Raw genomic sequence first — 15,642 nt, 5'->3', positions numbered from 1 at the left:
CACCTGACTCTAGGTTTGAGGAGTTCCGATAGCCAGGGTCTCTCTGCAGTTGGATATCCTTCAGAGTGAATATTGATACACCTGAGCGAGAAAGAGAGCGGAGAGAGATTTGTAATTATGTGCGAGTATCTCCAGGCCATTCAGAGGACTAGACCATCCCAAAGTTTAGAGACTCACTCTCATGCAGTGTGTGGACCCGTGCCCCTAGGCTCTTGAAGTAGGCCTGCTTCATAGCTTCATCTGCTGAGATCCTCCTCTTGGACTCGTACTGGAGAGGAGGGAGACCAACAGTTAACACTCTGACAGTACAGCAACAACAAAACAGAATCAGTAGGGCAGAAGTGACTACTGCACCCCCTGTTGTTATTTTATCAGTACTGCATGCCAGTGGTTCAGAGTATAACTGCGTAGGTTACACAGTGTGTGGGAAATGTAGACGGACAAACTCACTTTCAGAAACGATAACACCAGTTCAATGCCTTCTGTGTCCAACCTGAAAAGGAGAGCGAGAATCACAGGGTTTACTGTCAGTTGGTGATGACTGATGGGAACTTCAGAGGAAGGAAGTGAACAGTTGCTTCACTAAAGTTCCACAGGATTTCCTGCCTCCTGCACTGACTAAACACACTCACGAATACGCATTCACACACCCACACAGAAACGTGAGCTCTCACACATACACACTCATGGACGCGCGCGCGCACACAAGCTACCTGGGTGCATGGTTGATGAAGGGCTGAGGTTTGTATTTGGGGAAGTTGTAGGATTTGAACTCGTCGACGCCAGAGATCCCTGGCCAGCTGTCCTCTGATGGCGTGCCTGGAGAAAGAGAGAGAGGACAGTCTTTAGATAACGCTCGATCAACGTTTAGTTAACGCTCAAATAATGTCCCCATCAGCAGCAGCATGTCTGAGGACTCTCCTGCTTATTTAGAGAGTTCTGTGGTTGTGTGTTAGTGTGTTCGTCCCTGTAGCAGACACTAGGTGGCGCTAGGTCAGTGGGTTAGTTAGGCTGTAACATCCAAATCAGGCTGTACTCTGTCCTCACCCAGCAGTCTGAATATGAGGTGGAGCTCGTCCTCTACGGTGGAGCCAGGAAACAGGGGCCGACCTGCAGCCATCTCATAAAATATACACCCCACACCCCTACACAACAGAGAGAGAAAATCACACACACATCAAAAATAGAGGCTAGGGAGTAGGATGAAGGGGTTAGGATGTATAGCTCTTACTCAAAGTTTATATGTGTAAAATTCATTCGTGAATGAAGTGGTTGTAGTTCCTAGGGTGTAAGGGCCTCAAATCTGGACCTCGAAGCAAGTTCCATTGTAGTGGTTGTAGTTCCTAGGGTGTAAGGGCCTCAAATCTGGACCTCGAAGCCAGTTCCATTGAAGTGGTTGTAGTTCCTAGGGTGTAAGGGCCTCAAATCTGGACCTCGAAGCCAGTTCCATTGAAGTGGTTGTAGTTCCTAGGGTGTAAGGGCCTCAAATCTGGACCTCGAAGCCAGTTCCATTGAAGTGGTTGTAGTTCCTAGGGTGTAAGGGCCTCAAATCTGGACCTCGAAGCCAGTTCCATTGAAGTGGTTGTAGTTCCTAGGGTGTAAGGGCCTCAAATCTGGACCTCGAAGCCAGTTCCATTGAAGTGGTTGTAGTTCCTAGGGTGTAAGGGCCTCAAATCTGGACCTCGAAGCCAGTTCCATTGAAGTGGTTGTAGTTCCTAGGGTGTAAGGGCCTCAAATCTGGACCTCGAAGCCAGTTCCATTGAAGTGGTTGTAGTTCCTAGGGTGTAAGGGCCTCAAATCTGGACCTCGAAGCCAGTTCCATTGAAGTGGTTGTAGTTCCTAGGGTGTAAGGGCCTCAAATCTGGACCTCGAAGCCAGTTCCATTGAAGTGGTTGTAGTTCCTAGGGTGTAAGGGCCTCACATCTGGACCTCGAAGCCAGTTCCATTGAAGTGGTTGTAGTTCCTAGGGTGTAAGGGCCTCAAATCTGGACCTCGAAGCCAGTTCCATTGAAGTGGTTGTAGTTCCTAGGGTGTAAGGGCCTCAAATCTGGACCTCGAAGCCAGTTCCATTGAAGTGGTTGTAGTTCCTAGGGTGTAAGGGCCTCAAATCTGGACCTCGAAGCCAGTTCCATTGAAGTGGTTGTAGTTCCTAGGGTGTAAGGGCCTCAAATCTGGACCTCGAAGCCAGTTCCATTGAAGTGGTTGTAGTTCCTAGGGTGTAAGGGCCTCAAATCTGGACCTCGAAGCCAGTTCCATTGAAGTGGTTGTAGTTCCTAGGGTGTAAGGGCCTCACATCTGGACCTCGAAGCCAGTTCCATTGAAGTGGTTGTAGTTCCTAGGGTGTAAGGGCCTCAAATCTGGACCTCGAAGCCAGTTCCATTGAAGTGGTTGTAGTTCCTAGGGTGTAAGGGCCTCAAATCTGGACCTCGAAGCCAGTTCCATTGAAGTGGTTGTAGTTCCTAGGGTGTAAGGGCCTCAAATCTGGACCTCGAAGCCAGTTCCATTGAAGTGGTTGTAGTTCCTAGGGTGTAAGGGCCTCAAATCTGGACCTCGAAGCCAGTTCCATTGAAGTGGTTGTAGTTCCTAGGGTGTAAGGGCCTCAAATCTGGACCTCGAAGCCAGTTCCATTGAAGTGGTTGTAGTTCCTAGGGTGTAAGGGCCTCAAATCTGGACCTCGAAGCCAGTTCCATTGCTTTTTTATTTATTTTATTCTTCCCCTCGAATAAGGGACTCATTATCAGGTAGAAGAGAAAACCAGCAGTACTCCGGACCTCCAGGGTAGTATTTTCTTACCCTTGGCGTAACTTGTTAGGATGTAGTGTTCTTACCACATGTCAATCTGTGTGGAGTACTCGGAGGAGCCTAGCAGAACGTCAGGTGTAGTGTTCTTACCACATGTCAATCTGTGTGGAGTACTCGGAGGAGCCTAGCAGGACGTCAGGAGGCCGGTACCACAGAGTCACCACCTCGTTGGAGTACGTCTTAGTGGGGACAGACTTAGCCCGCGCCAGACCAAAGTCAGCCAGTTTGAGTTCCCCTCTCTCGTTGATGAGCAGGTTCTGGGGCTTTAGGTCTCTGTGGAGAACCTTCCGCTTGTGGCAGTAAGCCAACCCCCGCAAAATCTGGAACAAGAAGATCTAGAACCGCACAAACACATGCAATGTTAACCACTATGATGCAAGGGTTTTTATCTAGTGACTTCCAGTACAGCGAGTGCTAGGTCATTCGTCTTGGTCATACTCACCTTGACGTTGTGCATACTCATGATGTTCCCACAGTCATCCATGTACTGCTTCAAGTCTTTATCCTGCACAGGAAATGAGGTCAGCAGTCAGTCAGACAAGACATGAAGAACATGTACAACAGCCTACTTAGGACTAGAAACTCCTCAGATAATTAGGACAGATTTTTGACTACAATGACCGGCATGCAGTGTGAGCAGAGTCAGGTAGTAAGTGATTCTCACCAGGTACTCGAAGACCAGCGTCAGGCTCTTGTCTGTGTGGACGATGTCATGTAAGGTCACGATGTTGGCATGTTTCAGGTCCTTCAGTAACGACACTGGAGAGAAGGAAAGAGAGGGATGAGGGAGAGAAGGAAAGAGAGGGATGAGGGAGAGAAGGAAAGAGAGGGATGAGGGAGAGAACGAGAGAAGGGGTAATACATTGACAAAGAGGAGGAACAATAGTGAATGAGAAAGACAAAAAAAGACAATGTGGCATTGAAATCAGTAATGGGAGGATGAGGGAGAGGAAGAGAAGGGGGGATAACGTGATAGAGGAAAGGAAGAGAGGTATAGACTCACCTTCTCTGATGGCGGTGCAGGGTGCTCCCTCTTCGTGCTCCAGCCGGATCTCCTTTAGCGCCACCAGGTTGTCAGTCAGCTTACTGCGCCCCTTAAATACTGTAGCATAGGTCCCCTATAGAAAAAACAAACTGGTTATGACCGGAGTCAAAACTAAATCACTTTCGGGAACCTCTTGTGAAAAACATGTTTTCTGAGTTTATAGGAGTGTTTGTGTGTTCTCTGACCTCTCCCAGTTTGTCCAGCTTGATGTAGGTCTCCAGCTTCCCAAAACCAATCTCCGACTGAAAAACACAAATAAAGATATCATCTTCCATGTTGTTTAGGTCTTTTTTTTCTGTGTTGAATGACATATGTACAGGATACCTTCATTCACTGCACAAGATTACATACAGAGACAGTCCAATTCAACCTCATGCCTGTTGCCATGGAGACAACCAGAAAGGAGGGCGGTACCTGAACGCTGTCGGGTAATAATGTTATATTCCTTCAATCGCTCTCTCACACACACACGTACCAGGGAGGCCCTGCGTGAGAGTCGGCTGAGGGGCTGGTCGAAGGTAGGGCTGCTCAGCTGCAGCTTCTCCAGGTAACCGTCAGGGATACGGATGTCAGCAGGCAGAGACAGACGCTTGTTCAGGTCCTACACACACACATACACGAGTTAGAGACGTAACATACACATCACATTTATCATGTGTCCTATCGAATACTGCGTCTGTCTGTGTGGAACATGTAGCCATCTCCATGATTACACCCACGCACTTTGTCCTAGAAATGACTCTCTCCTCTCCTCCCACTCACCCCTAAAAGAGAGACAGAAGAATAGAGGCGCTTCTAGAAAAATGATCCATACATGAAAACAATCGTTATTGAAGAAGAGAAAGCAAAAACAACAGAGATAAGCAAACAAGCATCTTGACACACACACACACACACACACACACAATGGATATCACGTAACACACTTGTATACCGCCTGCCATCTCTCGCCCGTAGAAGTAGATGAAAAGAGAGCATCATGTTCTCTCAATAGACAGTGATATTAATTAGTGTATTGTTACAGCCTACTAACCCCATCAACACTCCGCTTCAAAGGGAACTAATGGGCAGAATGATATGTACCCACATGAGTGTGTTTGTGTGAATCTGGTTAGATGTAGTAACCGAGATGACGTGTGTGTGTGTGTGTGTGTGTGTGTTTGAGAGAGAGATTATTCAGATGTCTGATGATTCCCATCTAAAAAGGTCAAGCACCTCATGTCTCCGCTCAGACTAATATGATAAACGCTTGGCATCAAGGAGAAATAGGTCAATCCCTGTGTGCGCATGCAATAACCTAATACTGATATTTAGGTAAAGTACTGCTTACATTTCTCCAGACTGACCACCAGGTGGCAGAATGTCACCAGGCTGAGGAAACAGCATTCCTACCAGTGATTCTATAGGAACTCAGTAAACAGAACCAGTGAGACAAGCACTAAATCTATTATCCATAGAATAAGTTCTAGTCCATGGGACACCAGAAACTAAGGTCATACTTCACAGCATTCACTCACATAGAAAATAGAAAAAAATAACACAGCTTATCTATACAGAAAAAAAGCAAAAACGAGTCACAGAGACAAAAGGAAAAACATCCCCGGCCTTAAAGAGTGACTGAACATACGAGTGTTTTTCTGTTGCTTATAAGAAAAACAGGATTTCAGTATTGGAGGTGTTTGTCCCTCATGAGACACTACACTCAGAATTTCACTTCCTCAAAATCCCCAGAATGAATCCAAGACAACTCAAGAAATCTGTAATTAAATATAATTAAAGTTGTTGCCGTGGATGTTTTAGTTAGGCAATTTGACATACAACCAATGTGTTTGGGGCAGTATTTTTCAAGTAAAAAAAAATGCACGAGGCATTGTCTTATGTAAACAAAGTGGGAGCTGCTGGGCAGGTCTGTCACTCTTTATGCGATTGGATAGAGAGCGATCACCGCAGCTGTTCACCCCATGTTAGTGGGCAAATGGACATCAGCCAATTAAAAAACTCAACCTTCATTTACCGTTGTGACGCACGGATGAGACTACCTTTATGACCAAAATGATCCTATTTACACTTCGCAGTAAATGTTGACACTAGAACAACTATTTGATTCAGACTGATGCCACATCAGTGCATTTTCAAAAAGGGATTAGTTTCTTTTTAAAGGCAGTCCCTCTTTAAATCCCGGGTTCTCGCTGAGCTAAGTGGAGCAGTCGCTCTCTCGGTCTCCATCCCACTCCCTGTCCCGAGGTTCCTCTCAGGATTGTTGACCAGCTATGTGGCAGGGGATCGTCTGGAATGTCAGCAGTCAGAGGCCAAGCGTGCCACAGATTACTGTCTCATGACAACATTCCATCAGTCAGTCTAACTGTTCGTGGCCTGAACCGGCTCATACTTCCCACCCAGCCAGCTGTGTTGGTGTACCTCCATGGAGATGCGTCGTTGCACCCTGTTCCTCAGACACACCCCGGTGGGCGACTGCACCTCGTCGGACGACGTCCCAGACGCCTGGTCACTCTCCCCGTCTGAGCCCATCTTCAGGTTCTCATGGACGATGTCTTTGGAGGAGAGGAAGAGGAGAAAGAGGGAGGAAGAGTTAGAGTTCAGAAGCTGAACTTGCTCAATTTCAGCATTTTGCCTGGCAAATGACACTTGTGATAAAATAAACATGGCAAGGACTTGCTATAGCTTGTGTCAAACTGAGTCAGTAGTCTGCTGTTTTAGTAAGAATAGGAGAGAATAAGTTAGACATTACAGAGAGGAGTGCTTTCTCTCATTCTGTCAACAGTTAGTTTATGGCCTGGTTCTGATCCTACAACCTCACCTTCTCTCTCAAGTTCCCTTCTTTCATCATCCTGCAGTCCCGCTCTCACCCCTTCCCCTTCTCACCCCACAGGCCAAAGATGAAACACTAACCAACCCTGCTTCCTCCAGGGTCATAAAACTAAAACTACTGCCTCTGGTGTAGAACATGGTGCGTAGTGGGGGGGGGGAGTGGACTAGTGAACACACACACGAAACATACATGCATTTAGAGACACACACACACACACACACACACACACAGTTAATGAGTAGCTGTATCTAAGTGTGCTGGCACATATTCTCTCCGTCATCAGTGTCAACACCTCCAACCCAGCAGCCTGTCATCATATCATCCAGCACACTACTGTCACCCCCCCCCCCCTCCTCCTTTCTGCTTCTCTCTCTGGCCATCTATCTTCTGCTCTGCCTACCAAATACCCCTCCTTTCTTTCCAACTTCCTCTCCTTAGCCCTATTTCTCCCTCGCTCTCTCCCACTCTGTTGTTTGAGCTAACCAGGCATTTAACATAGTGTGACAGTGTGTTTTAATCTAGTTCCATCTTGTCCCAGATAGACTTGCCTGGTTGTCTGTCCCCCCCCCAAAATCCCCAAACTCATGTAACTCTAACTGGGACAGAGTTCAGTCTGAGGAGAAGCTCTTCGTGAAAACTTATCGACGAGACCGCAGACCATAATAGTTGGCTCACCCTGGAGACCAGAGAACAGCAAGGAACAGCTATCGTCATGGTGACGGCTCAGAGAACATGCGGGGAAGACGTTTGTCCTCAGACACACACAAATGAATGAGTCACATACGCACACAAACATCACATTTTTTGACGCAAATATACAGTGTAGAATGAGAAAGGTTGAGTCGTACAAAATGCACTTAATTACGAGGAAGGTTGGAGATAGAGACGGAGACAGACGAGTCTGGTGTTGTGTGTGATGAAAAGTCACACCATGACCGTGTCAGGACAGAACTCTCAGGGGCTATGACTCACTTCCTGTTTGTCCTCTGTCGCCATCTGCTCTTTCTTAGTCACTTCCTGGCGCACAGGCACGAGCATGCCCGTCTCCACGGCAACTCACCTTGGCAGCTGGGTGGCATGGCCATGAAGGAGAACAGGCTGCTTATAGTGGTGCTGCTAGTGGGTATGTCATTAGTAAATATGCCTGCATGTTTGAATGAGTGTGTGTGTGCGTGTGTGCAACCATGTGTGCCGTTAGTGTATACGTGCTTGTGCATCTCCGAGTTTGTTTGTTTCTCTCTCTGTTTAACTCACCGAGGCGGCTGCCATTGCTGGGGAAGGTCATGAAGGAACCCAGGCTTCCTCCGATGACACTGTGTGGCCTGCGGAGGGGGGGCTTCTTGAAGGAGCCGGTGTACTGGTGCAGGAACGAGTGCATACTGTGGGAGGAGGGCGGTCGCCCATTGCGCACGATTGGCTCTGCAAGGAGAAACAATATGTCAATCAATTAGTCAATATGTCAATCAATTGGCCCATCTATCCATCCATCCGATTCATCACGCATTCTACCAATGAATCAATCACACATTCTACCAATGAATCAATCACAAATTCTACCAATGAATCAGTCATTATAAAACAAGAAGTTCATATACTGTTCAGTCTTCTGTTGAGCAGAATTCAGTAAAAAGAGTGCTTCCTTGTTTTATTTAAAAACAGTAGAAAAGAACACTTACGCAACCTAAAGTAGGCCAGAGGATTTTAGCTTTATACTTCAACAGCCCAACATGTCTGTTTGTTTACATGTGAGTGGTTTCCTTTTCTGTGTGATGTCTTTTCCACAAACAGTGTGGCAGCATCACCTGCCGTCCCCCTGCGTTGTGTTTATTTTCCCAGTACGTGTTTCATCCCACCAGGCTGCTTCTGTTGTTACATAAGGACATAAAGAGCTACTCTCCAGAACACGATCATTCACACTGCTGCTCGCTTTCCCTGTGTGTCAATTTCCCCTCTTTCTCCCTCTCCATGTCTCTCACCCTGTTCTCTCGATCTCCCTCTGGCCATTGGCACACCATCTCTTTAAACTCTCATTAGCCATCAAATTAAATCATTTCAGATGGCAAGAAAGGATACTGCTGGCTGCCAGCTACATCAAACATTTCAACTGTATCCTCGGGGTGACCAAAGGGCCCTAGTGTGTGTGTCCACTGGCTGGCTGTATCCTTCTCTACTGGCATTCAGTCAAGAGTCACTTCAGAATAGTAACATCATCAGTCTCTTATCACTGGGACTGGCACAGAGCACTGGAGCGTGTGTGCTCTGTTTGTTTACTAATACAATCTCGAATACTCTCTCTCACACACACACACACGCACGCGCACACACGCATGCACACACACGCTACTGACCGCTGTCCTTGTTGCCGCCGTCCTCGATGGTCATCTGCTCGGCCAGTTCAGACAGAGACTCATCTATGGTGTGGCTGGAGCGCAGCGTCAGGGACAGGCGCCGCTTAAACCTCTTCATCTTCTCCATCACACACTCCTCAGGGTTGGCTGGGCTGGCAGGGCACAGAGGGAAAAGGTCAGCACTGGACCCACACACATTTTAGGTGGCCAGGCGTAAACAAGTAACTTGTAATTGTCTCGCTAGTCACTTCTAGTCCAATGTTGCTCACATAGCGACACGTTAGCTTCCTTATGTTGAGATCGGCACAGTTGGGCTGGAGTAAGTACGTTGTGTTGTCGTGATTATGTTTTTAACCCCGTGTGGACTGGTAGTGTACATGCTACCAACACATGGACACAGACCGTGAGAAGCCCAATCCTTAAGCTGCAAGAGTAAGCATGAGAGGCGGAGAAAAACACGGATGTGCTAAAATAGCACCGTTCATAAATAAACTACGCCTCCTTTTAATCTAATATTTATGATGAGTAGAGGAAAACTGAAGTCACTGCACCTCCCCTCAGCACTCACCTAGGGCCTTCATAAAGCACAAACTAAACATTCATTTAACATCCAAACATGAATACTGCTTTCCTTAATTGCAAGCAAAATGCATTAATACACACACACGCTTATACATATATACATACCCACACAGATGCAGAAGCAGACACACATCAATAATTTGTCAAGACCATCTACTGTGGCTAAAATGACATAATGAGAGGTGCAACACAGAGGTCAACTTCAAATCCACAGTACCAGCTAAATATAGGACTAGCAGACACACACACACACACACACACACACACACACACACACACACACACACACACACACACACACACACCCTCCCCATCAGTGTCCTCAGACTGGCCACACCCTAAGTAACAGCAGTGGTCGTCATGTGGTTGTGTAGTGTGATGTGATTGGTGGGCTGCAGTGACAGACCTAGTCCAGCGGCTGCAGTGATTGGCCGAGGCAGGCTGGCTGGCTGAGTGTGATGGGAGGTGAAAAGGCCAGCAAACTGGGAGAACTGGCCACATTTCATAGCAACACAAATACCTGCCTGGTCCGATGGTATGGCTGTGTTGTGTGTGCATCCATTTGTGTAGGATCTACTGTATGTGTGTAAGTGTATCAATTAATAATGTGTTGTGCAGATATGCTAGTGTATGATTTATGTGCGTATGATAAATATGCATGAATGCATGTAGAATACATTGTGTGTGTGTGCATGTGTGTATGTATGGTGTGTGTATCAGTGTATGGTTTGGGTATCAGTGTGTGTGTTTATGTGTATCAGTATGTGTGTATCAGTGTGTGTGTGTGCGCACGCATGCTGACACAGCAGTAAGCCAGGTCATAGGAAACACCTTGTTCTCTCTGCCTCAGGCCAGTTTCCCTGCCCATTGTGTTGCCGCGGTGACTCCCCTCGAGAGTGGGACCCCCTCCCTCCTCTAAACCCCTCACACCATCCCGTACTGGACACAGCGATAACACACTGCCAGCTAGCAGTGAAGGGTGCGGTGTGTGTGTGCGTGTGTGTGTGTGTCTCACACGTGGGATACAGTTATCCACTACAGCATGAAAACATCCTAACACAGCACTAACCTCACATCAGACAGACAAGAAGAGGACCAAGAATATCTAGATATTAATCTCTCCAGCCATCTACACTATATACACAAAACTATGTAGACACGCCTTCAAGTTAGTGGATTAGGCTATTTGAGGCATACCCGTTGCTGACAGGTGTATAAAATTGAGCACACAGCCATGCAAACTCCATAGACAAACATTGGCAGTAGAATGGCCCGTACTGAAGAGCTCAGTGACTTTCAACGTGGCACAGTCATAGGATGCCACGTTTACAACAAGTCAGATTATCACATTTCTGCCCTGCTAGAGATACCCCGGTCAACTGTAAGTGCTGTTATTGTGAAGCAACAACGGCTCAGCCGCGAAGTGGTAGGCCACACAAGCTCACAGAACGGGACCGCCGAGGTGCTGAAAAGACTGCGAGCCAGGCCTAATCGCTCAACATCAGTGCCCGACCTCACTAATGCTTGTGGCTGAACGAAAGCAAGACCCTGCAGCAATGTTCCAACATCTAGTGGTAAGCCTTCCCAAAACAGTGGACGCTTTAACAGCAGCAAAACGGGTGAACCCACTCCATATTAACGCCCAGGATTTTGGAATAAGATGTTTGACGAGCAGGTGTCCACATACTTTTGGTCATGTACTGTACCTTTCACTTTCACTCCCTCTGAGATCATTAGCTCAACTGCATACACTTGAGACACCATCTGTCTGTCTAGACACACACAGGTCATCCTTAAAATTCCTCTGTCATTCCTGATGGCATGAGCGTGCATTGCAGGAATCCCTGGAATCATTCACTCAATGACCCCAAGTGCACATACACTCACCATGTACAGACTAAGCTTATAGGCTCAAATCACCTCCAGGTGTACAGATGCCAGCCAGTAGGGCACAACGTCAAAGAACGATCAGATACAAATATATAGTGTAGAACAGACATGCCTCTCTGTCATGAAGAGTGAGGAATCACATCATCTCTAATGACATTTCTATCTGTGCCCTCAAATATGCCCCAGGCCAACGCATACAGCAGCACCCCCCCACCCCCCACCCCCAGTCAACCACTAATCTACCAATGAAAATCGATGAAACACAGTGTGTGGTGTGTGTGTGTGTGTGTGTGTGTTAGGGGATGAAAGATTAGTCTCCCCCACCTTTCGCCCCCCACATGCCCTAACACCCACCTAGCTGGGCGAAGGCAGGGACGCTTTGATGTCAGGTTTAAGCGTGGGTGTGGGTGTGTGTTGCACGGGTATGACCTGGTACTCTTCTCGGCTGGAGTTGATCTCATTAAAACAAATTTAGTTAATGGAGTGTGTGTATGTGTGTGTGTGTGTGCAGGTGTGTGTGCACGCGCATGTGTTTTTAGTTTTACTATCGTTGTGGGGACATTCCACCAGTCCCCATAAGGAATAGCTCATTCTAGGCTTAGGGGTTAGGTTTAGGGTTACGTTAGGGGTTAAGGATTAGGTGTAGAGTTAAGGTTAGGGAAAATAGGATTTTGGGTGGGAATCAACTGTTTGGTCTCCACAAGGATAGTAAAAAAGGTGTGTTGACATGTGGGCGCATCTGTTTAAGCACAACAAACCTGCTGGGGGGGGGGGGGGGGGGGGAAGCAAGAGAGAGAGGGGAAAGCATTAACAAAAAACATAGCAAACTAGAATGCTATTTGGCCATAAAAACAGAGAGAACACAGTGGCAGAATACCTGACCACTGTGACTGACCAAAACTTAAGGAAAGCTTTGACTATGTACAGACTCAGCGAGCATAGCCTTGCTATTGAGAAAGGCCGCCGTAGGCAGACCTGGCTCTCAAGAGAAGACAGGCTATGTGCACACTGCCCACAAAATGAGGTAGACACTGAGCTGCACTTCCTAACCTCCTGCCATATGTATGACCATATTAGAGACACATATTTCCCTCAGATTACACAGATCTACAAAGAATTCGGGGAAAAAACGATTTTGATACACTCCCATATCTATTGGGTGAAATACAAGTGTGCCATCACAGCAGCAAGATGTGTGACTTGTTGCCACAAGAAAAGGGAAACCAGTGAAGAACAAACACCATTGTAAATAAAACCCATATTTATGTTTATTTATTTTCCCTTTTGTACTTTAACTATTTGCACATATGACATTTGAAATGTCTTTATTCTTTTGGAACTTTTGTGAGTGTAATGTTCACTGTTAATTTGTATTGTTTATCTACTTCACTTGCTTTGGCAATATAAACATATGATACCCATGAAGAGTGAGAGAGAAAAACAGAGTGAGCAGGAGGGGAAGAGTGTGTTCGGAGTTCACGAATAGGATTTTCCAACAGAACATTCTCCATTTATCTTATCAGCCACACTTGTGGTCTACACACACACACACACACACAGTTTGACAGTATTGAATGCAGTAATGCCAATAAGGCTATGATATTAACATGCTATGATACCATTCCAACAACTCTATCCTGTGCGGGACACAGGCCTGGTCATGTGGCTGGGGCTGAGTATGCCTGTGTCTGCCCCTCAGGGCATCACTGTCCTTGGGCAGACAGGCTAGGAAAATGGGCAGGCTGTGGAGGATTGGGTTGCTGAGACCAAGGTTGTCTGCTGCTGTAGGGAGTGACACACACACTCACTCTTTCCTGCTGCATTTTTTAAATGTTTTCATTGAACCTTTATTTAACTATTTACCTCAGCTCAGCAGCATGAGCTGAGCTGGCAAGGAAATATGAGAAGAACTGAGGGCCAAGGAAGCCACAGCTGTCCTCCAATGTGTGTGTGCGCATTGGGCAGTCTTTTATATCCAACAATGAAAAAACATATGCTGCTGGTCCCACCTTCAGTAACTGGAGCAGATCCCTCTCTGACACCCTGCAGCGTAGATATAGAGTTACTAGATTAGCTGTTCCCATTGGACAGAGTCCAGAATCTTGTATCAGCAGCACAGGGAGAAAACACAACCTCTTTCTCCCTCCCTTTCGCTCATTCCATCTCATTCTCTAACTCACCCTCTCTCTAGTGGTTGCACTCACTCACACACTCACACAGTACAGCAGGGATCATCAACTAGATTCAGCCGCAGGTCGATTTTTTCTTAAGCAAATGGTCAGGGGGCCAGAGCAATTACAAATCATTTGAAGAATGAAAATTGACCATAAGAAGCCCAAACAGATATAATATTTTACTAAAACATAATCATTTAAAATCTTGCTTACATTGTAGGATCGCTACCTCCGCCTTTGTGCAAGGAGGAGCAGGAGGAGCACTGCCAGAGCCCTGCAAAATGACCTCCAGCAGGCCACAAATGTGCATGTGTCTGCTCAAACGGTCAGAAACAGACTCCATGAGGGTGGTATGAGGGCCCGACGTCCACAGGTGGGGGTTGTGCTTACAGCCCAACACCGTGCAGGACATTTGGCATTTGCCAGAGAACACCAAGACTGGCAAATTCGCCACTGGCGCCCTATGCTCTTCACAGATTAAAGCAATTTCACACTGAGCACATGTGACAGACGTGACAGAGTCTGGAGACGCCGTGGAGAACGTTCTGCTGCCTGCAGCATCCTCCAGCATGACCGGTTTGGCGGTGGGTCAGTCATGGTGTGGGGTGGCATTTCTTTGGGGGGCCGCACAGCCCTCCATGTGCTCGCCAGAGGTAGCCTGACTGCCATTAGGTACCGAGATGAGATCCTCAGACCCCTTGTGAGACCATATGCTGGTGCGGTTGGCCCTGGGTTCCTCCTAATGCAAGACAATGCTAGACCTCATGTGGCTGGAGTGTGTCAGCAGTTCCTGCAAGAGGAAGGCATTGATGCTATGGACTGGCCCGCCCGTTCCCCAGACCTGAATCCAATTGAGCACATCTGGGACATCATGTCTCGCTCCATCCACCAACGCCACGTTGCACCACAGACTGTCCAGGAGTTGGCGGATGCTTTAGTCCAGGTCTGGGAGGAGATGCCTCAGGAGACCATCCGCCACCTCATCAGGAGCATGCCCAGGCGTTGTAGGGAGGTCATACAGGCACGTGGAGGCCACACACACTACTGAGCCTCATTTTGACTTGTTTTAAGGACATTACATCAACAGTTGGATCAGCCTGCAGTGTGGTTTTCCACTTTAATTTTGAGTGTGACTCCAAATCCAGACCTCCATGGGTTGATAAATTTGATTTCCATTGATAATGTTTGTGTGATTTTGTTGTCAGCACCTTCAACTATGTAAAGAAAAAACTATTTAATAAGAATATTTCATTCATTCAGATCTAGAATGTGTTATTTTAGTGTTCCCTTTATTTTTTTGAGCAGTGTATATGTATAGTACCAACACACCGACTCATTCAAGAGTTTCTTTATTTGTACTATTTTCTACATTGTAGAATAATAGTGAAGACATCAAAACTATGAAATAACACATGGAATCATTTAGTAACCAAAAAAAGTGTTAAACAAATGAAAATATATTTCAGATGAGATTATTCAAAGTAGCCACCCTTCGCCTTGATGACAGTTTTGCAAACTCTTCACATTCTCTTAACCAGCTGGAATGCATTTCAATTAACAGGTGTGCCTTGTTAAAAGTTCATTTGTGGGATTTCTTCCCTTCTTAATGCGTTTGAGCCAATCAGTTGTGTTGTGACAAGGTAGGGGTGGTATACAGAAGCCATATTTGGTAAAATACCATGTCCTTATTATGGCAAGAACAGCTCAAATAAGCAAAAGAGAAATGACAGTCCAGTACTTCAAGACATAGTCAGTCAATCTGGAAAATGTCAAGAACTTTGAAAGTTTCTTCAAGTGCAGTCGCTAAAACCATCAAGCACTATGACAAAACTGGCTCTCATGAGGACCGCAACTGCTGCAGAGGACAGGTTCATTAGAGTTTAGAGGTCGACCAATTATGATTTTTCAACGCCCGATACCGATTAATCGGCCAAATAATTGTTTCCCCTCTGGATGAGAGTTTTTCTGTTT

At 46.6% G+C, this 15,642-nt stretch overlaps 1 protein-coding gene across 2 annotated transcripts in view; it reads right to left on the bottom strand.

The window, feature by feature from the left end:
* The window catches only part of LOC139378638 (cyclin-dependent kinase 17), a 36,290-nt gene that overhangs the window by 1,622 nt on the left and 19,026 nt on the right, over window positions 1-15,642 (bottom strand). For both annotated transcript variants that reach the window (XM_071120987.1, XM_071120986.1), the window contains 14 exons: window positions 9,026-9,177; window positions 7,932-8,096; window positions 6,266-6,399; window positions 4,323-4,448; window positions 4,033-4,089; window positions 3,806-3,920; window positions 3,467-3,561; window positions 3,245-3,307; window positions 2,893-3,137; window positions 1,048-1,145; window positions 714-819; window positions 451-493; window positions 178-268; window positions 4-81 (listed from right to left, as the gene is read on the bottom strand). In XM_071120987.1, coding sequence (XP_070977088.1) covers window positions 4-81; window positions 178-268; window positions 451-493; window positions 714-819; window positions 1,048-1,145; window positions 2,893-3,137; window positions 3,245-3,307; window positions 3,467-3,561; window positions 3,806-3,920; window positions 4,033-4,089; window positions 4,323-4,448; window positions 6,266-6,399; window positions 7,932-8,096; window positions 9,026-9,152 — 1,543 coding nt within the window. In that variant the 5' untranslated portion in view covers window positions 9,153-9,177. The remainder of the gene's footprint in view (window positions 1-3; window positions 82-177; window positions 269-450; window positions 494-713; window positions 820-1,047; window positions 1,146-2,892; window positions 3,138-3,244; window positions 3,308-3,466; window positions 3,562-3,805; window positions 3,921-4,032; window positions 4,090-4,322; window positions 4,449-6,265; window positions 6,400-7,931; window positions 8,097-9,025; window positions 9,178-15,642) is intronic.

This window comes from Oncorhynchus clarkii, chromosome 21 (genome assembly GCF_045791955.1).
Source record: "Oncorhynchus clarkii lewisi isolate Uvic-CL-2024 chromosome 21, UVic_Ocla_1.0, whole genome shotgun sequence".
Lineage (NCBI taxonomy): Eukaryota > Metazoa > Chordata > Actinopteri > Salmoniformes > Salmonidae > Oncorhynchus > Oncorhynchus clarkii.
This window is presented reverse-complemented; position numbering and strand designations above follow the sequence as displayed.